The sequence below is a fragment of the Dermacentor andersoni genome, chromosome 3, assembly GCF_023375885.2.
Source record: "Dermacentor andersoni chromosome 3, qqDerAnde1_hic_scaffold, whole genome shotgun sequence".
Taxonomy (NCBI): Eukaryota; Metazoa; Arthropoda; class Arachnida; order Ixodida; family Ixodidae; genus Dermacentor; species Dermacentor andersoni.
This window is the reverse complement of record NC_092816.1, coordinates 118,269,782-118,292,414: the sequence shown is the minus strand read 5'-3', so window position 1 is coordinate 118,292,414 and position 22,633 is coordinate 118,269,782. Positions and strand designations below refer to the sequence as shown.

General features: G+C 47.8%; 1 protein-coding gene across 1 annotated transcript in view; it reads right to left on the bottom strand.

Annotated features, from left to right (window-relative positions):
* The window catches only part of LOC126539092 (uncharacterized), a 175,331-nt gene that overhangs the window by 68,378 nt on the left and 84,320 nt on the right, over positions 1-22,633 (bottom strand). The window contains exon 10 of the mRNA XM_050185811.2: positions 2,665-2,733. Within this exon, the coding sequence (XP_050041768.2) occupies positions 2,665-2,733 (69 nt within the window). The remainder of the gene's footprint in view (positions 1-2,664; positions 2,734-22,633) is intronic.

Below are 22,633 nucleotides of genomic sequence, written 5' to 3'. Positions count from 1 at the left end.
GCTCTATGACGCCTCTGCTCCCCTACCATGAAATCCTCAACCGCAGCAACAGGATCAAACTTCTCTTGTTAACCATCACATAAATACTTACGACGCTAGTCCCATTCATTGCCAGCCATATCGAATTTTTGCATGAGAGCGTAACGCTCTTCAATATGAAGGGAAGAAGATACTTGGCAAAGGCATCATTCAACCCTCGTTGAGCCCTTAGTCGTCCCCCGGTGTGTTTCTTAAACGGAATGATTGAACGTGGCGTTTTTGCGTAGGCTATCGTCATCTCAGCCGAATTACGAAAAAGGACGTCTACCCCTTGCCTCGCTTTGACGACGCCTTCGATTGTCTCTACGGTGTGAACTACTTTTCATCAATAGAGCTTCAGTATGATTATTTACAGATTTCTGTAGATTAAAAGGACTAAGAGAAGACCGTGTTCGTCACCCCTGATAAGTTATGCCATTTGGTCTATGCAATGCTCCAGCAACGTTCCAACGTATGACGGAGTCTTTGCTTCAAGGGTTCAAATCGTCAATGTGCCTCTGCTACCTAGACAAAGTTATTTTATTTTCTGCTACATTTGGGACACACATTGAGCGCTTATCTGCTATTCACATATTTAGGAAGGCTGGACTCCAACTGAATTCATGAAAATATCAGTTCGGTCACCGGCAGATTGTAGTGCTAGGCCATCTCGTCGACGCTTCGGTATTCAACGAGATCCGGAGAAAACATGTGCTTTCACGTCTTTTCCTGTACCTAAGTCTGTCAAAGACGTCCGAAGATGTGCAGGACTATGCTGCCAGAACTGATGGTTCGTGAAAAATTTCGCAGTGATTTCCCGACCCCCGATTTTATAAAGAAGGATGTACCATTTACGTGGAATCCTGCTGAAGCTGCCACCTTTAGACCACCGCACCACAATTCCACCACCAACACGTCACCTATTACTGGTCCACTTTGAGCCGTCCTCTTCTACGGAGGTACATACCGATGTCAATGGTCATAAAATGGGAGCTGTTTAAGCCCAACGCCAACGGGGACAACATTGTGTTATCACCTACGCTAGCAGCCTCCTCAAACCAGAACGCGACGATTCTATTAAAGAGCGTGAATACCTGGCTCTCGTCCGGGCGGTTTCTAAATTCCGCCCGTGTTTCTATGGCACGCACTTGTCTGTAGCCACGAACCACCACACACTATGCTGGCTTTCACAATCAGGGATCCTACCTGCCAGCTTGACCGCTGGGCTCCGCAGCTGCAAGAACATTTCTATGCCGTAGTGTACAAGTCGGGCAGCCTATACATATTGAAAGAAGCAGACTGTTTATCACGCTGTCCAGCGAATGAATGACCCAGCCTCCGCGACATAGATGCCGAGGCTTGCGTTTTCTCCGTGTCTCAACTGCTCCTCGTCGCCGACGAGCAACGCGGTGATGTCAGCTTGCGCGCCATCATTGATCGCTTGGAATCTTCGAGATCAGATTCCTCCTTTCCGTTAGTTGTCCTCCGGGATTATGTATTATACCGCCACAACGTTCTCCGCGACGGTCATGACCTAATCCTCGTCATTCTTAAGCACCTCCACTCGGCTCGTCTTTATGAACCTCACGACTTATAAACCACCGGCCACCTCGGCATCTCTTGCACTTACGACCAGGTTTGCCGATGCTTATTTTGGCCAAGCCCTGCCCGCTCGATCTGGAGATGCGTTCTGGAGATGTGGAGATGCGTGAACACAGATATTTAGACGCACCGAGACGGTGCTTCTGCCGCTGGCGGTAATGCTACGTGGGCATAGTGTTTGCTTCTTTTAGGCGATGCGCGCGGGCGCCCCGACAAAACGACGAACAGTTCCCGCCTTTTTGAGCTGTCCAGTGACCTGGTCAGCGCTTAAGTTGTCTTCATAAATATAAACTGTAAATAGTCTTCAGTGTTCAACCCTTTGTTCGCTCAACAATATATATATGAACAAATAGCGTTCGCAGGTGGCGCGAGAAAAGCTGGCTTGAGCGGCTAGCCTCCCTCTCTCCGCCTGATACACAAGACACCAGTGACGTCGTGATTACATGGTTTTGCTTGTAATTTATTTTTATCGAAATACCCACCAATGGAAGTCGCGATCGCGCCATTGGCAATGCATTCCAAGTCTTCCAACCTCTGGAGCTGGCATGCTCCCGTGGGATAGAAGATATACTGCATACTGCGGTGTTTTTCATAATGTACCTAAATCTGATCATGAACCCCGCATAGCTATAGGCTTGAATTTTGCAGCGTTTGTAGGGGGCAGCCATGTTGTTCCGGGGACTGAGGGAACAGGTGAATGAGCGAGAGGAATTCTGTTCGAAATGTTCTTGGCGCATACTAAGAACATGCTGAGCATGCGGAGCGAAAAGCATGCCGAGCTTGCAAGAACATGCTGAGCGGTATCCCTCTTGCTTGTTCGCCTGTTCTTGAAGCTCCCAGCACAAGAACGATGCGCCCATTCTGGTTTATAGTAAAGTGACGACAACATCTGAGATGATCTCGACGTAAAGAGCGCGACAAGCGTTACAGCGATAGTTAAAGATACTGCTGATAGTGGTAACCCGCAAAAGGAACTAAACAACGCACGAGGGACAATAATACATTATTGAAACAATATTGCGCGCAATTTCGCGTAAGACTTACGTGTTGTGTCTTTACGCCGATTACGTGATTGCCTGGGTAGTCTCCTTCTAAGGCCGAGATATCCATTTCCTGTAAGTGAGCAATAGTTCTTATGGATAGTGCGCAAAGAACCAGCTATACAGCAAGAGAACGGAAACAAAATTTCGCTACTCCTTAATGACAGCTTTCACTGTCAACGTTCCTCCGTTCTTGCAGTTACGTAGCTTCATTACATGTTCTATTTGAAAAGCTGTAACCATTTCAAGAAGTTGTGTGTCACAGGATGCAGGTATAGTCACCTCACCTTGTGCGTGCGCGATCCAAAGACATGCGTTGGCCGTGCTCTGTTAATACCACAGTGATAACAATTCACGTCGATATTGCTTGTGAGCAGTGTAACGTATTGTAAGTAGACAATGTCCTCATATTACTCTTAACAAAATCTAAATAACACAAATGTCAACCGTATTGTCTGCTTGACCGAAAAGGCGGTTTCTGGAGGGAAAGACCATTTATGTCAGCTTATTAAACACCTCGGCTAAGGATATAGAGTCGATTTATACCAGCCCAGAGCCAGTGAAGAAGTAGTTGGCTTTTATGCTTTAATAAGCGTTTTGGTCCCTTCCTCTTTGCGGCTGGATGTAAAGACTAGCTACTGAAGCATAAATTCATCGATCTGATAGCTAAAATTCTTGTAGAGCGTACTGGCTATTGCAACTGGATAATTAAGCTCGGAAACGTCCGCTTTAAACAGCTGCAGCTAAAGCCTACGAAAGTGATTTGGAAGAGATAGAGGGAGATAAGCAGAGCAGATCAGATGTGTGGCAATAGTGATGTGAGTACAAAGTCAACTGCTACAGTAAAAGATGGCGTTCTGGGAAATAAAAAAAATAGCAACTACAAATGTATCAGGAAATACCATAGAAAATTAAAATAGTTGTGCTAATTGGTCTATGGATGGTCTCCTCCACTCGGCTTCACCGAAATTGCTGGTTGCAATTACGCGCGCGGTGTATTTGAAAGAGAATGGTCTTTATAAGCCCTGTAAACGAAAGCGTGCGTTAACGTGATGAATATAAGGCACCTTTGTTCGCAACGTACTCTCCGGGCATCTTTTGTTTGGTCAGCGTTGATTGATGAATAAAGCAAGCAAGACGCTGTAGGCCTTACCTTATAACTGTGCAAGTGGTTATCCGGATGCGCTTTTCGAGTTCGTAGTTCGCCTGTAGCACCTATGGTGCTGCCACAAGTTAGGTGTGCCCACTTATAGTTCGTTCATTAAGCGGATGTCATTCCATCAGGGGCCGTATAACGTAAAACTATTCCAATATGTTTTTATTCCAACCTCCTGACGTCAAATTTACTTAACCGCCGACGCAAGCATCGGGCGGTGACCCGCAGTGTTGTTTGAACAGACTAATCAAACGCTCTCCTCATATATAGGAAGTCACTTTTGTTTTTTTAAAACGAATAACATTGACTACAGTGAGCGGCTTGTCTTATCTGATAGGCTGACAAGAGTCGAGGAGCGCGTTCAATTGATAGGGATTCCATGGGGCCGAGCCAGTGCACTGAAAAATCGATAACCGCATGAAGAGGTGGTGCCAGCATCTGATTGGTCCGCTCTCCTTACTTAGCTTGAGGTGGCTGATGGAAAATCGCGCCGGCATGCAACGAAAAGTTAAGAATGACGCTAAAACGGATCCTCAGCAAAGACGAGTTGGCCGAGCGAGGTCATAAACGTGCCGGAAGTGCTCGATAACGTTACACGGCCACGCAAGAAGCTTTATTGTACGCAAATAAACAGATGCTCTCCGGCAGGTGCGAGTAACCAGTGCCTGAGAATTCGACGGCAGCCATCTTTTGTTCCTTATGAAACGGGGCAGCCTACGGCTATTCATAAAAAAACTCAGTTTTGTTCGGCATATTAATGCATCTTATACGCGTACACGTCACTTTGACGAGTTGAGTTTTCGAGGTTTTGTGACGTCGCGTGAAATGCAGGGGGAGTGGGTGCAGCCCGAAAACATTTGACCAATAGCCGAGGGCTATAGGCGAAATGGAAGCGCATCAGAAATAATTCTTTTTTTTCCTGTACGGTCCAACCATGTATAATCAGTGTGTACGAGTCATATCAGATGGGGAGCTATCGCGGTTTTCGTGACATCGCGTTACAGACAGGCTAACTTGGGGTGGTTCAAAAAAACATTTTGCCCAATCGCGGAGGGCTGATTCCAGAATTGCAATAAAAGATATATAATAGTTTTACGTTATAGCGCCCACGGAGTGGTAAAAAAAGTTTCAAAACGAATATTACACGTTATAGCGCCCCAGGCTGCGAGAAGTGTCGGAAAAGAAGTGTGGGGCCGAGGAAGCAGGGCACGCGAAACGTGGTGCATGCTCGAATGTGTCAACGAGCGCACGGAGTTGCGACCCATTTTCTAAAATTCCTGTCGGGAAATTTCCCAGTTTATAGCATTGGTGGCCGGTGATGGATTGGCAGGCGTCACGGGAAAAACTGGCAAACAGGCGGTCTCAAACTCGCGGCGAACGACGCGAGCTACGTTTTCAGAGATGGTTGGCTGCGGGCTGATCCTCACAAGTCGACGTGGCAGTTGTATTGGACAAAGGCACAATACGGTGCGTGGCGTGGCTGCTCCTAACTAATAAAAAATGACAGAACTATTTAAAACGGGCGATTCGAGACGTTGTAGAGAACAAGATGAAAATACCGTCAGTCATTCCTTTCAGTATGCTAGCCGCCTGGACTGTTTGGTATATTTTGTCACCAGCTTTGCAGCAAAGATCCAAAACGTCTCATATGTATGAAACGTCGGTCTGAGTACATTCCTGAACACGTGTTGCAAGTGCCTGGTTTCGCAGCAACCTTGAGACCAGCGCATTCTCCGTACACTTGGCGCAACCTTTATTTGCGAGGGCCCAGCTAGTTAATACCCCTCAAGCGTTAGGAACCACACGCGTGTGGTGCCGCCGAGCTAGATGATGACCTTGGTGAGCATATTCGTTGGTTCATACCTTTTCGTGGTGACGGGCGTTCACCTATTCACCAACGTCGGCCGCGTCCTGGCCACGGACCAAACGAGGATTGTGAAAGTGGGCAAGCATTATGAGTTTGGGGTCTCACGAGTCGTAGCCGCTGCTGATGGGTTGCTGATGGTAGCCGCTCCTGTTCAATTTGGGACTCGGCGGCGGTTATATCCCGTGGGTAATTTGGGACTGGGTGGTGGGATCGGTGGGTATTTCGGACTCGGCGGTGGGTATATGTACTGGACATGACATCGTATCTAGTGAGCCTGTCCTGACCTGCGCGAGGAGCATTCGCTATCGTGCGAGAGACGTTGCCCTCTTCGGTGCGGCGGGTCATGTGACGCGCAATCCGGTGCGCCGTCTCGTTTAGGTTCGGCAAGGCATCGACTCCCGCGGTAACGTGCGCAGGGAACCATGGGATCCTCGAGGTCGTGGTTTCTGATCTGCCCGCTTTGGTCAGAATGGCCAAGGCTCCCTTGGAAATTCTACCTTTGGCGTAGTTCTTTGCTGCCGTTTGCCATTCGCTTAGTACGACTTTGCATTCCTGATCTGTGAGGGCCAGCGCGATTGCTACTTCCTCTCTATTTCCGAATGTTTGGTGTATACCCTCCATGCGATTTTAATTTTGGCGTCTGTGTCTATGATTATGGGCGTGTATTTATGGCCGTTTGGATATTCGGCTGCATCGAGAAAGCATGCGTTCCTCTCCCTGCCGAGTGAACGGAGCAGAGCATCGGTTCTTGAATTTCTTCTGTTTTGTTTGTAATCGCGGTACACGGTTCGGGATGTTTACACCATAACGGTGTGCCTCTGATTTCTGATTTTGTCGGAGGTTTGCATTTTCTGGCCGTGCTGGTTGTGGTACGTTATGCCGAGCTTGTTCATAATGTGCCTTCCCGTCGTGTTGGTGGAGTGGCGTTCGAGCTGCGAGATGCGTTGTGCTTCGGCTATTTCTTCCAGTGTGTTGCGTATGCACAGCTGGGCCAGGAGTTCGGTGCTCGTCTATTCCGGGAGGGCCAGTTCTATCTCGTAGGTTTTCCCGATGAGCGTGTTATCTTGTTCTTTTCAACGACGTACCAGTTGTGGTAGGCGGCTACGTAATCAATGTGGCTAACAATAAAGGAGTGGTTCAGTCGAACGACGTTTTCTTTCTTCATGCGCACGTGTCTGTTGGTTATCCTCTTATGAGTCTCATGGCGCTAGTGACTTTGCCTTCGAGCTTGTTCACGGTTTCGCCGTTAGCTCCTTTGGCCTCAATGATCATTCCGAGGATTCTGATCTTGTTAACTTCGGGGAATGCGTTTCCGTCTTGAGTGCACAGGCCGATTTCATCGTACTTCCGGGGTCCCGAAAACAAGAAAGGGGCTGACAGATGGAATAGCACACTGTGGTATAAAGTTTGTAAACAGGGATGAAGTGCCTCAGACAGGCTGGCCAGCCTGCCTGAGGCACTTCATCCCTTTTTACAAACTTTATACCACCGGGGTCCCGTGTATCTCTTTGGCGCATGCCTCTATGCGTGGATCGGAAAAGGAGTAGTCCGGACTTGCTCGGGTAGCATTAGAGTCCCGTTCCTTGCAGATACTCTTCGACATTGTGAATGGCCGTTTGTAGTGCGTTGTAAATTTGGTCCTCACTGGCGCGGTCCGCCCTGATCGTTATATCGCCTGGGTATCTAGCAATGTGAATTCCTCCGATTTCCGTAGTTTGCTGGGGAGCCCCAGTATGACTAGGTTGTAAAGTAGCATAAATAAAACTGAGCCCTTCGGGCGCATGCGCTTCCCTCTGTCCTTTCTTCGGACTCGAGGTCGCCGACCGTCAAAGTGGCTTTGCGATCGCTTAGAATGTCCCTCACGCAATTGTAGACTCCTTCTCTGAGGTTCAGATGAGACAGTTGTTTCAGGATTCACTCATGAGCGAAGTTGTCGAATGCTTTCTCCAGGTCTAGCCCTAGGATGGCTCTAGTATTTCTTGTCGTCAAGGGTCTGGTTCTTGAGCTGTAGCATGACGTCCTACATGGACAGGCGGGATCGGAAGCTTAAGATGACTGTTGATACGGTTCAGGAAGGCGTGTTTAAAGGCCTTACTCACGCACAACCTGATAGATTGGGCGTACGTTCTCCAAGCTCTAGGGCTTTCCGGGCTTGCGTCTGAGGACTGCATTGGACCTCTTCCACTGCTCCAAGATGCGGCCTTCTTTCCAGCACTTGTTGATATATCCCGTGAATTTGGTGACGGATCTGACGTCCAGGTTTTTGAGGGTTTTGTCGTTAACCCTGTCAATCCTAGGGCTGATTTGCCGTTGAGTCCTTGGAGTGCCGTTCTGATTTCCGCTTCAAGTCTTCATCTAACCTGAGATTGGGACTGCCACTGTACCCGCCGTGCTCGACCGTCAGTCGTTGCGGAAGGTACTTGTTGCAGAGTTTCTTGACGATTTGCTTCTCGCTCGCCACCTCTTTCTCTTTGCCGAGAAGTCTCCGCCTGCCGGCTCTTCTCATGGATTTGCTTTGGATTTCGCCCAGCAGGTGCCTTTGCAGACGCAACGTACTTCCGTTGTGGAGTTGACCCTCCGCGCAGTTTCAGACTTCGTTCCACTGTTGCTTGCTCTAAGTTTTTCAGTGCTTTTCGATTTGTTTGTTTGGTTCGGCAATCTTGTTCCTCAACTTCCGATTGAACTCCTGGCCTTGCATCAGATTCGTATAGATTTCTTGGCTTCCTGGAGGTGGGCGAGGCGACTGTCCATCTTCTCCGTAAGGATTTCGGGAGGGATGGTTTGCATGGCATCCCCAACATCTTTCGTCAGGTCCGCGATCCATTTTTCAATGTCTGCGATCGGCTCGTCATCTAGCTTGATGTCCCGGTGCTTGCGGAACTTGTCTCAGTCTGCCTATTTGACGCTATTCACTGAGGGGTGGTTCCCGCTCGGGGGATAATGATATCGATGGTGATGTGGCCGCTACCTAGGTCTTCTAGGGTGTTTCTCCAGGTAGCCCTCGCAATGTTTATGATCATTGTTAAGACCGGTGTGGTATCTCTTGCAACCGAGTTGGGCATTCGCGTAGGGAGACTCGGATCCGTGATGAGCGTGATTCCAAGTCTTGCGAGTCCTGTCATAACTATTTGTTCTTCATTGCGGTGTGGCCGTATCCGTGATGACTCGGATCCATGTTGAGCGTGTATTCCAAGTCTTGCGAGTCCTGTCATAACTATTTGTTCTTCATTGCGGTGTGGCCGTATCCCGAGGTATGGCACGGAGCGCTGAAGTCCCCACCCATGATTAACGGGTTCAGGCCGGCGAACTCGGCCGCCTTTCTGAGCAGGGAGAGGAAACGCTGTCATTTTTTTTTTTGATGAGTTACTGTAAATGTTGAGTAGAAAGATGCTATTCTTTTGCGTTCTGTTTGGAATAATCACTATGATAATATGCTCGGCCTGCGGACCTTTAATCTCATGTTCTGTGGATACTAGCACTTTTTTTATTAGTGTGGCGATGCTATTATCTTTTTGTAATTTTGGGACGAGGGCGTGGTAGCCCGGGATGTTGGCCGATGCGCTTCTTGTACATTATTACATCGAGTTTGGGTTGGATGTTTCCTACGTATTTTTGTAGGACCGGTTTTTCCCCGGCTATTGGTCTGCAGTTCCACTGCCAGACCAATAGCTCTTTATCGTGCCTGGCCGTCCTGGAGTCTTAAATAAGGAGCTGTTGAGAAACTGGAGCGGCGCACCGGGGGGGGGGGGGGGGGGGAGCGACTCCAGCATGGGAACCTCTGGGATTATGATGGCATTTATGTAATGAGTGGTCGCGTTCAGCTGTGGGTATAGCGACAGGGACGGTGCCCACATCACACATTCCTCGAGCTTTGCCATCCTGGTCGTAAGGTCGGATATGGCCGAAGACATTTGCCATTGCGCTTTGCAGTTCGGTGAGCGCGGCTTTAACTTCCGATCTCGCCTGTTCCGCGCGGCTGGTTGCTTGACCTTGCAAGGCTTGCTATTTCGCAGGCGGGGTTGCTTTGTCCTCTTCCTTGCCGTTGTTGCTTGGAGAAGGTGTGCTAACGGGACCAGGTCTAGGGGGTTGCGTGGGAGGCACCACCTTTCTGAATTTTGTACCTCTTGGGTTAGCTGTTGTACTAGGCTGCTGAGCATCGCGGTCTCGCGTTTTATTTCTGCAATAACTTCATTGTCAATGTGACTGTTGACTGACTGTTCTGAGCCAGTTACACCGGAGACCTTGCACTTTCGTGCGCCCTTGGCTGCGTCTGCCCAGCTCACCTTGTCGGTAGGCAGTGGCGTAGCCAGAAATTTCGTTCGGGGGGTGGGGAGGAGGGGAGCTGACGTTGCAGTTGTGCTTCCTCCTTATAGAATTTATCGAGGGATCAAAGACATGAGTAATAACTGCATTCTCATTGCCAAAGGTGCTGCAAAAGAATTCTCTAACGCTACGCACTGTCAAGTAAAATATTGTGAGACAGCTGTTAAGCCGCAACGGCTTATTTCGCAGGTCGCGCGCTAGAAACGATGACGCTGGCCATGATGATGAATATATACAGATGAAGAAGATAAAAGGGTAAAATAATGCTCGCAAAATTTCCCCCGCGGGTGGAAGCGGCCAACCTGGCCGCTGGTTACGCTCGATATGGCGGGAAATGCCGTATGAAAGGCTTTAAACGCGAAGCATGCACAATCTCTGTGGCACGGCAGCTGCCATCCAAAGGCGAAACAACTGGAGTGACACGATAGTTAACCGGCGAAGTCTGTTCCCCAACCATGTAGGGTCCGATAAAACGGGACTGAAATTTCTCGCACAATCCAGGAGCGCGAACTGGGGTTCACAGTAACACTTCGTCTCCAGGGTGGAAGAAACGACACGGTGAGATGCATCTTAGCGAATTTTCCGGTCTTGTTGACTGGCGTCGGTGTTGAGGTGGGCACGTTGGCGACACCGGGCAATGTGCGAAACGAACTGCTCACACACTGATGTGGACGAAGGCACGGTGACACTGAAGAAAGCAACTTCGAAGGTAGTGATCGGTTGGCGACCATACACAAGGAAAAAGGGCGAGTACCCCGTAGTGCGTTGGACGGCGGTGTTGTATGCGAAAGTGACGAATGGTAGAATGACATTGACATAGAATGAATGGCGTGCGATGAAAGCGCTCTGTGAGACCATTAGTTTGAAGTTGGTAGCTGGAAGTCGTTTTTTGGATGGTATTGGACGCACGGAGAACATCGTCGAGAAGTTTAGAGAGAAAGGTCCTGCCGCGCACCTCGCACCTCCACCCGCACCTCCACCACTTGCGAGACAGCTGTAAAGTCGCAACGGTTTATTTCGCAGGTCACGCGCTAAAAATGATGACGCTGGCCATGATGATGAATATATACAGATGAAGAAGATGAAGGGTAAAATAATGCTCACAATATGTATTTTTTCATAAACGAATGTTCTCGTATGTCAAAAAATTGTGCCAGAAATAACTGATATCACTGCTTCCATGTTTTATCTCTATTTAATAAGTAAATATTACACGAACTTTACAGCTACATCAGTTCGAGACCAGCAAAGCAGTGCATGCCGCTGATATAAAAAAAATGTAAAGGCCATGAAATGAACAAGTGGAGCAGAAATGTTTTAAAGAAACTTTCTCATTAAAGAACCTTGTTTACATTTTGGTGCGGGTGCAACGACCAGGAAGAAATCTCAACGACAGGAGAGCTGTCACTGGTCGTGTATTGTGAGTAATTGCACCGAAATAATAGTCGCAACAGAGAGCACATATAAATAAGTAGGAGTTCTTCAAAATATACGAGGGCGAGTCACATGAATGTCAGCCAATGCGAATATATAACTAACGGGGTACTTTATTTAAAAGTAGTCTCCATGAGCATTTAGACATATGTCCCACTGACTAACGAGTCGCGTGATTCCTGTCTCATAAAACTTCTTTGGTTCTACAGGTCTAACTCTTTCAAGCCATCGTCAGACACAAATCTGGTTCCTTTGAGCTGTTTTTTCAGTTGCCCCCAAATGTGGATGTCGCAAGGTAACAGGTATGGGCTGTATGGCGGAAGTTGCAGCGTTTGCCAATTGAACTTCGCCCGTCTTGTGCCAACCGCATCAGCGACGTGGGGACGGGAATTCTCGTGGAGCAAAATGGTTCCATTCGTCAATTTCCCACGTCGTTTGTTCTTGATTGCGACACGCAGACGGTCTGGCGTTTCACAATATCGGAAACGATTGCTAGTATCTCAAGGTTCAGCAAATTCGTTCGGTAATAGCCCCTGACGATTGAAAAAGAAGTCAACAACACGTTTTTGGCGGAAATGACGGCCTTTTATTTCTTCAGTGGGGGTGAATTCAAATGTTTCCACTGCAAGCTTTGCCGTCGTGTTTGGGGCCCGTAGTAGTGGCACTATGATTCTTCCCCAGTCACAACTGCAGACAAGAAGTCGTCACCGTCATTGTGATACCGGATCAGAGGAGTCAAAGCAGCACCGAACCTTTCCGCCTCCTGGGGGTGGTTCAAAATCATGGGCATCCATTGCGCACGCAAGAGCCGATAATCGAGATGTTCATGAATTATGCTGTGAACCGAGCCGTGACTGAAGTTCACACGCTTTGCCAGTTGATCTATGCTTATCGTCTGTTCTTGTCTAAACAGCTCATCAGCCCTTGCAAGTGAGATGGGGGTGATTGCGTGGTGGCTTTGGCCCGGTCTTGGAACGTCTTTGCAACTGTCACGTCCTTCATTGCACCGTTTTCTCCAACGCTTCACAGTGGTCAATGAAACGCAATGTTCGCTGTAAATGAGAGATGCATGTGTGCTACGCGCATGCCTCACCGATAAGCAACTGAACCATTACTGCGCGGGGCGGGTTGACTCTCTTTCATTTGAGTCGCCATGGTACATTACAAATACGAATATACAATGGAATGCACAAATGTAAAGATACAGCCTGAGAAATGGCAAAAAAAGTGTCACAGAAAACAAAGTTTACTGCACGCATACACAAAACCTTGCAAAAAAGGTATTTAAATGCACGTATTAGTCTCCAATAAATATACATATCTAAGCAATTGGCAACTAGGGTGCCGATTATAGGAACGCTAGAGGAGAGATGCTGGTCGAATTCGAGGAAAAGAATAAGCTGCGAATAATTAACACGTTCTTCAAGAAGCGTAGCAACAGAAAGTGAACCTGCAATATCCATAATAATGAAACAAGAAATGAAATAGATTTCGTACCTTCTACCGATCCCAGCATAATGAAAGATGTTGAAGTGTTAGGTAAAGGGCAGTGATCATAGGTTCGTAAGGTCCAGGATTCTCCTGAACTTGAAAAAATAAATTTGGTCACGAATAAACAGGCGAACGTACACGCAGTAAGGTTAAAAGCACACCAATACCGGTTGGCACTTGCAAAAAAATATTCAGCCTTCAAAAGAGAGATGAAGATGACATAAAGGTAATGAACGAAACTGCAACTATGCTGGCTTCACAGGCAGTAATTGAAGTGATGGTAAGGCACCAAGGCAACCGGAAGGCGAACTCCCAAGTAACAAAGGACATAATAAAGAAACGAAAACAATGAAAATTTCCGAATCAAGAGATAAGAATTATAACGTGAGAAACACTCAGGAAGCCGTAAAAAATGGACGCAGCGCGAAATCAGTGAGAAAGAAACTTGCCAAAGGAGAACCCAAGATGTATGGACTGAAGGATAAGCAGGATAATATGGTCAGTGATCTCAAATGTACAGTAAAAGCAGCGGAAGAATTCTATACTGACTTGTTACGGTTGGCGTGTAGCACCCAGGGTGCAAAGGATGCTCAAAGACCATGCCTAGCCGAAACGGAGGATGGATTCCTAATTTGCTATGATTGTCTCGAGTGCTTCCCAGTCTGCCGGCGCCCCGCAGCGATTTCGTGCCCCTTTATGTGTGTACAAACAAGGGGAGAGCCGTTTTCGCGAACTGTCCAACTCTAGGAGAGAACGCTTTCCGCGAACCAGACAGGACACCCGGGTTGCCGACAGAAGAGGCAAGCACGTGCAAACTTCACCTGGAAGAGAGGACCAGCCGGCCATCCCCTACCTGACTCCGTGGGTTGCCGCCAGAGGAGGCAAGCACGTCCAAACGTCACCTGAGACAATGCATCAGCCGCCCATCCCCGACCAGACTCCGTGGGTTGCCGGCAGAGGATGCAACCACGTGCAACGTCACCTGGCAGAAGGGATCCGCCGCCTATCCCCGACCAGACACAGTGCCTGTCACGTGACGTTGGCGTGAGCAAGATCCCGCCTACGATTTTAGTGGGCCTACTTAAGCGGCCCCGCAATGTACTTTTTGATTTGATACATTGTATTCTTCAATATCCTTCACCAAACGTAGAATAAACAGTGCAAGTTTCGCATTAGAAATCGTCGCGTCCCTGCCTGGTTGCCATCGTCTACCGGACGCCTGCAGCCTGCCGACAACGCCACGCTACCCAATAGTAACGCCGGTCGAGGTTAAAGAACAAGGCGTCACAACAACTGGTTGGCAGCGATGGGATACGCAACCCTGGAGACCTCAACTTTGAACATCTAAGAGATCGTCTCCTCTTCGTCCTGGTGACAACGTTCGGAAGGAAGGTGTCAGGATTCATGAATATATGGTGAGTGCATGGCGTTTCTTCACTAAGATAGCACTTGGCTTTACGTATTTTGGGGGGAAGTACAGAGCAGTGATTTATCTTTAACCGCTGACGTAAGTTTTGAGTACATCGAGGTTATTATAGAGCGAAGAGTTAGCATCACTAAGGGTTACCATGGACTTCAAGGCACTAAAGAAGCCGGAATTGTTTAGCTTGGCTAGAAAGTTGAGCCTCCAAATTGCCGAATCAAAACGAAAGCCGGAGATCATTGAGATGATCGAAGCGATCGGGGCAGACGACGATGAACTGAAGGAATGCCTAGATAGCATTGCGGATAAGGAGGAAAAGGAAAAACGTAAGCGCCTATAAGCCAAAGAAGAGCGCGACCTCGAAATGAGGCGCCTAGATATTGAGTTTCTGAAGGCTCAAAATACCAGACCTAGCTCAGAAGCACGAGAAAGCGAGCGCGGAATGACAGACTCGATGGCACTCTACGAAGCAGGAGGGGACATATGTCTTTTTCTGGTGCAGCGTGACACACGTGGCCGTAACTGCTCACGTTGCTGCCACGTGAGGCAGCTGATATCATTGCCTGCATGGGGAACGAAGAAGCAGAGGACTTTGATAAAGTCAAAGCGAATCTGGTTAAAAGGTATACATTGCCAGCAGAAGCATTCAGGCGAAAAATCTGGGAGGTCGAGAAGACCAAAAGTGAGTCATACTCGGATTTCGCATAAGCCTTGGATGTAATCCTCAAAGAATGGCTCAGCGAAGAGGGTGCACTCGGCAACGCCGAAAAGACAATGCAGTGCATTGCATTAGAACAATTCTACCGCCGACTGCCAGAAAACATCAAATATTGGGTTCACGATAGGCCAGGCGTGGACACTATCACGAGAGCAGCCGATCTCGCTGAGGAGTACGTAACTCGCCATGTGTTCGAAGGCAAAGAAGCTCCTGCGAAGGAGATGAATAAATACAGACCCGACAAGCCAGAGCGATGGTCAAAGTCGAGGCACTATAAATCAAAGGAAAGGTCAGATTCGGAGGAAAAATAGTGACGAGATGAGCAAGGGAAAGGAGGTGTCCCCCGAACAGAGGGCAGAAAAGCAAAAGAAAAAAGCTTTCAAGGTAAAGATAGCCGTAGTTTCCTACAACTGCCAGCAAACGGAACATATCTCTGTGGGGTGTGGAAATCTCAAACTAGTGTGGATGTCACTAAGTAGTAACGAGGAAAATCTGAAACAGCTAGAACCGTACAATCAATACTTTATGGTCAACGGCAAACCGTCGGGTGCTTCGCGACTCAGCAGCCACAATGGAAGTGGTACACCCGTCGTACGCGGAGGAAGGCAAGTTCATGGGAGAATGTTGCTTGGATAAGGCAAACCGTAGAGGCCTCCAGTGTTTGTCTCCCTGTGGCAAAGAATCGCATCGAAGGCCCTTTTCGAGTACTAGGCACCGAAGCCGCCATCTCGGCGCATCTCCCGCCACAGTATCCATATGGGTTTTCTAACAAATCCGAGGATTTGTTGCCAGGCAGGAGAATCCGGTTTAGTGAAGGAATAGTACAAGCTTTAACTCATTCCAAGGCAAGGGAGCTCGCGGTCAAAGCACTGTACGCATGTCCAGGGGTGGAGGAAACAGGTTTGACGGAGTATTCATCAACCAGCACGAAACAGGACCGCCCTATAGGGGATATTGCGGAAAGTACACTATCTAATGAAGAGGTCAGGAAAGCGCCGGAGCCTGTAATATCTCGCGAGGCAGAATGCAGAAGAAAGTTATTGAATGAAGCCCTGCCACATTGATTCCTGAGCAGGAAAAAGATGCCACGCTGCACAACCTAAGGCCAGACGCGAAAGAAGGTATGGCCAAACAGAACGTAATGTTCCTCAGGAGGGCAGGCATACTCTATAGAAAGTACGCCAGTCGAAATGGAGTGCAATTCGACCAACTCGTGGTGCCGCATCCATATCGCGAGCAGCTCCTGTACCTGGTTCATGGGGTTTTTGGACAGGGCATCTGGTCATTCGGAAAACAAAGGGCCGCTTACAGCAGGAATTTTACTGGCCAGGCTGCTTTTGGGAAGTGGAAGCACTCGTATGAAGCTGCGACACATGTCAACGCACAGGCAAGCCCGGAGACAAGGGTAAAGTGCCAATGAAACTTGTTCCCTTTATCACGGAGCCGTTTCGCAGGCTCATAATAGACACAGTGGGGCCACTTCTTGCAACGCATTCTGGCTATTGGCATATTCTCACTATGCTATGCCCCGTAGCGAAATTCCCAGAGCCGGTGCCCCTCAAAGAACTAAGCTCGGTGGAGATCGTCAGCGCGCTTATGTCTATTATCGCGCCTGTACATTTTCCCGCAGAAATCTAGTCTGATCAAGAATCCGTCTTTACGAGCGCACTGACCTCGACGTTTCTGGAAACATGCGATATTAAAATTATTCATAGCTCAATGTACCAGCCGCAGTCAAACGCGGTAGAATAAGTCCACTCAGTCATGAAACGGCTTTTGCGAGCCCTTTGTTATGAGCACAAAGCCGATTGGGAGGTTTCTTTTCCTGCATCAATGTTCACGCTTCGAACTGCACCACACGAGTCAACAGGTTTTTTTCACCTTCAGAGCTGGTTTGCGGTCGCTGCCTTCGGTCCCCTCTTCGAATTGTACGAGAAGCCTGAGAAAGCCGGGCGGATGACCCTTTGGACGTGGCATACGTGCTAGAGCTGTTAGAATGACTGCACACATCTCAACAATTAGCAGGGTGGGAAATGCGCAAGGCGCAAAGCAATGCTAAGCGTTACTATGTCAGGACAGCTCGACCGCGACGCTTTGAAGTTGGGGAAAAGGTAATGATTCTGAAACCCTCCTTGAAAAACAAACTACAGGTTGAATAGGAAGGATCCGTTGACATAATTCAGAAATTATCATAAACAAACCACGTAATCAAGGTACTGGGAAAACAAAAGACATCAGAATTGTACCACAGTAATCTCCTTAAACCCTACCGGCATAGGGATGCCATTGTGAACATGTCGCTAAACCAAGCTGAGGAGATGTCTGTCTACTTTCTGGAATTAACATCAGTAATGGGGGCAAAGGACATCCACGAGACCATTGACAGGCTAGTAGAGCAGGCGGAGTTGAATCCCAATGAAAGGGCCGAACTGAAGGAACTCGTGTTTGAATTTAAAGACATATGTTCAGACACACCTGGCAGGATCACTGCGATCGTTCGCAATATCCAGTTAACCTCATCGGACCCATTTCGTTCGAAAGCTTATCGCGTTTCACCCCGTGAACGTCAAGTCAAGGCCGCTGAAATAAACAAGATGTTAGAGCTAAGTGTAATCGAGCCAGGAGAGAGTGATTATACCTCGACTCATATCTTGTTTGAGGTCCCAGGAAAGAAGCCGCGGCCGTGTATCGACTACTGCAGGCTCAACTTAATCGCGAAGAACCAGACCTCACCAATACCGCATAAAGAAGAAAGGCTTGAGAGAGTGAGCAGGCTAATTTCATCTCTATGCTCGATTTAGTCAGAAGGTACTGGCAAGTTCCGTTGACCGAGAGGGCAAGCAGGCTTGGGGCGATTATTTCCCTGATGGGAACCTTTCGTCCGAAAGTCCTGAACTTTGGATTGAAAAATGCTCCCTATTGTTTCTCTAGCCTTATGGACCAGGTGCTACGGGGAATGGAGGAATTTGCACTTCCGTATCTCCATGACATAGCAATCTTTTCTTCATCATGGGCGGACCATATGCAACACTTGCGAACTGTGTTGTGTCGTCTACGAGAGGCTACCTTAACTGTCAAGGCTTCCGAATGCCGATTGTGGCGCGCGGAGGTAGCTTATCTAGGTCATGTAAAATGGCAAGGCCATCGCTGGCTTTCAGAGGTTAAACTGGCCGCAACAGACAACTTCCCGCAACCACGCACCGTACGGGACATAAGGTCATTCCTTGGTTTGGCAGGTTATTACCAAAGATATATCCCGCGTATTTCGAGATTGCAAGTTCTTTCACAGATGCTCTCAGAAAAACAGCACCGCAAACGGTAAAGTGGGATGACGCAAAAGAAAAGGCTTTCAGTATGCCGAAGAAAGCACTAACGAGTCAGCCAGTGTTGAAAGCGCACGACTACTCTAAGCCATCCATTCTTCAGTGTGATGCCATCGACCGCGATACGGGGGTGGTGCTTTGTCAAAAGAGAAATGACGAAAATGAACACCCCGTACTGTACGCCCGTAGAAATCTTTCAGTTCGTGAGGCAGCATGCAGTGCATCAGAAAAGGAATGCGCCTGCGTGGTATGGGCGGTGCAGAAGCTAGCTTGCTATATCGCTGATTCAAGGTTCACCAGAGAGACTGACCACTGTCCCCTCACATGGCTACAGTGCACGTCTACAAAAAAAGAGCCGTCTTTTGCGCTGGAGCTTGGGTCTTCAACAGTACACCTTGGATATAACGGCAATGCCGACGGTCTGAGTCGTTGCCCCTATAGTAGCGAAAGCCTCATGCACACTCTGGTTTCCGTGGCATTCTTATGTTGTTATTTTATCATACGTTTTTTTATATTATTGCGAAGTTTAGTTGATCTTTAGCTGATTTTAGCAACCAGGTCTTGACGCTTTGAAGAAATGGCTGTTTTTAGTGTTGGGGGGGGGGGGGGGGGGAGTACGCGCAAAAGGGATGGGAAAGCAGTAGCTGTGTTTTTTTTTTTTTTTTTGTAGAAGCGTGGTGTATCATGGAGGGGGACTTCTGCTCGCTTGCTTTGTGGTTGTGGGTGCGGCACTGTTCTGGGGTGATTGCTTGCCCGAACAGGGGACGAAAAGTTGTGAGACTGGTTTGCAAGCCCAGTTTCACCAGACCGGATCAGGGAGAAAAGGCATAGGAGAGCGCCACAAGGACTCATGAGCCACTCCCAGGAATCAACGAGCTACGAACCAATGGTTCGTCACCCCTGAGGAAAATTCTGGTGCTGAAACGCCGATCCTTCGTCCAGTGGCTGCTGGTCCCTACGCGTTTGGACTTTCCTCCCCCTCCAGAGATGCTGTTACGATTGGCGTGTAACATCCCGGGCAAAAACGATGCTCAAAGACCATGCCTAGCCGTAACGGAGGATGGATTCCTAATTTGCTATAGTTATCTCCAGCGATTGCTCGTCTGGCGGGCGCCCCGCAGTGATTTCGGGTCCCTTTTTGTCTGTGCGTGTGCGACCAAGGGCAGAACTCTTTCCGCGAACTGTCTAACTCTAGGGGAGAACGCTTTCCGCGAAACAGAGAGGACCCCTGGGTTGCAGCCAGAGGAGGCAACCACGTGCAAACTTCACCTGGGATAAAGGATCAGCCGCCTATTCCCAACCAGACTCCGTGGATTGCCGCCAGAGAAGGCAAGCACGTGCAAACGTCACCTGAGACAATGGATCAGCCGCCCATCCCCGACCAGACTCCGTGGGTTGCTGCCAGAGGATGCAAGCACGTGCAACGTCACCTGGCAGAAGGGATCCGCCGCCTATCCCCGACCAGACACAGTGCCTGTCACGTGATGTTGACGTGAGCAAGATCCCGCCTACGATTTTAGTGGGCCTATTTAAGCAGCCCTGCAATGTACTTTTGGATTTCATTCAATGTATTCTTCAATATCCTTCACTAGCCGTAGAATAAACAGTGCAAGTTTCGCACTAGAATTAATCTCGTCCCTGCCTGGTCGACATAGTCTACCGGACGCCTGCAGCCGGCCGACAACGTCACGTTACCCAATAGTAACGCCGGTCGAGGTTGAAGAACCAGGCGTCGCAACATTTGTGCAGTACCCAGAGGACCCATGATACGTCCATTCGAAAGTGTAATGAATAGGTTGCAGAGACTCCTTCTATAACTAGCGATGAGGTTAGAAGCGCCTCGCAAGACATGAAACGGGGGAAAGTGGCAGAAGATGGAATGACGGTCAGTTTAATCAAAGATGGAGTAGACATAATGCTTGAAAAACTGGCGTCTCTGCATACGAAGTGTCTATTGACTTCTAGGATCCCAGTGAAATGAAGGAAGGCCAAATTTATACTAATCTACAGAAAAGAAGACGTTAAAGAATTGAAATATCAGCTCATTAGCTAATTCCCAGTATTATATAGAGTATTGACCAAGATAAATAGCGATAGAATAAGGGTAACACTGCAGTTTAGTCAACCAAGGCATCAGGCTGCCTTCAGGAAGGGATACTCTTCGAGTGATCGCATTTATGTATTAATACGATAATCGAGAAATCAGCAGAGTACAGTCAGCCTCTTCATATGGCTTTCATAAATTACGAAAAGGCATTTGAATTAGTAGAGATACCAGCAGTCATACAGATGTTGTGTATTCAGAGAGTACAGGCCGCTTACGTAAATATCTTTGAAAAAGTCTACAGAGATTCCACAGCTACCTTCATTCTACACAAGAAAAGTAGGAAGAACCTATAAAGAAGGGGATCAGACAAGGAGACACAATCTACTACTGTTCACTGCCTGCTTGGAAGAAGTATTCAAGGTATTAAACTGGGAAGGTTTAGGAGCTAGGATGAACGGCGGATATCTCAGAAACCTTCAGTTTGCAGATGGCATTGTCGTGTTCAGTAACACTGGAGACGAATTACAACAAATGATTGAGGACCTTAACAGAGAAAGTGCAAGAGTGGGGTTGAAGATGATTAAGCAGAAGACAAAGATAATGATGAATAGCCGGGCTAAGGAACAAGAGTTCAGGACTGCCAGTCAGTCTCTAGAGTCTGTGAAGGAGTACGTTTACCTAGGTCAATTACTCACAGGGAACCCTAATCATAAGAAGAAAATTTCTGGAAGAACGGCACTGTGTTAGAGCAGATACGGCAGACATTGTCAGCTCTTGACTGGACGCTTACCATTATCATTGAAAAGGGAAGTTAACAATCAGTGCATTTTATCGGCGCTGACATATGGGGCAGATATTTTTAGAAAAAGGAGCTTGAGGACAAGTTAAGCACCGCACAAACAGCAATGGAACGAAAAATGCTAGGCATAACGTTAAAAGACAGAAAGAGAGTGGTTTCGTTCAGAGAGCAAACGGGCATAGCCGATATCCTAATGGACATCAAGAGAAAAAAATGGAGCTTGGCAGGCCATGTTATGCGGAGGTTATATAACCGGTGCACCATTGGTGTTACAGAATGGGTGCCAAGAGACGGCAAGCGCAATCGACGGCGTCAGAAAACTAGGTGGGGCGATGAATTTAGGAAATTCGCGGGCACTAGTTGGAATTGGCGGGCGCAGGACAGGGATAATTTGAGACCGTCTACGTTCCTCCTGTAGTAGACATAACATAGACTGATGTTGTTATTGATGATGATCATCTAAGAAAAAGTGACTTCATATAATCCGTCAAACAAAGTAAATAAACATGTTGCGCAAACACAGATTCACAGATCACATAACCTCAAGATCCGGCCGCTCCCCTTCCTCCCTTCCCCCTCATGTATCGCGCGCGACGGAATGCGGCGCGCTTCCTCCCCGCTTTTCTCCCTTGCGCGCACAAGACGCTTTGTAAGTGATTACTTTAACTTTTAAAGGAGCGATGCGCAGAGTACGCCGAAAGTAGCCTAGCTTTTTATGTGCTTTATTACAAATATAATTGATATGATGAGGCCAGTACATGTTAGCAAAATAAGGATCCCGGTATTTATATTCAGACACTTTTTTCCAGTACGCAACCATTAAATGCATAAGGAAACGTGGATGGAAACGTACGCCTACAACATGGCAAGTACACGGTTTTCTTAAAATTTATGGTCATTTGCCAGGTTTTACATCATTGGCCGAAATGATCGAAGGAATCGTTAAGAAAAATATGATCTTTAGGTGAGGTGATAGTTTGATAAACACGCAGTCGTCCGCGTGTACACGTATATTGACAGGTATACTACAAGATAGATCGGTGATGTAAAGCAAGAAGTGTTGTGACCCTAGTACTGAACCCTGCGACACACCGGATGTTACGTCAACAGCAGAAAAGTTAGTGTTCCGAAAATAAAAGCTTCGTGAACAGCCGGTGAGAAAACTTGCGATGCAATGAACAAGAGAAGGATTGTTAAATATTGAGTCAAGCTTGCATAAAAGTTTGGAGTGAGTAACTGTATCAAAAGCTTTGGAGAGGTCAATAAACATAGAACCAATATGGCAACCTAAATAAAGCGCAATGTCGTGACTAAATTCTATTGAGTGGTAGTACTGTAACCACAACGAAAACTATGTTGAAAGTTAGATACAATATTGTTATTAACAAGGAA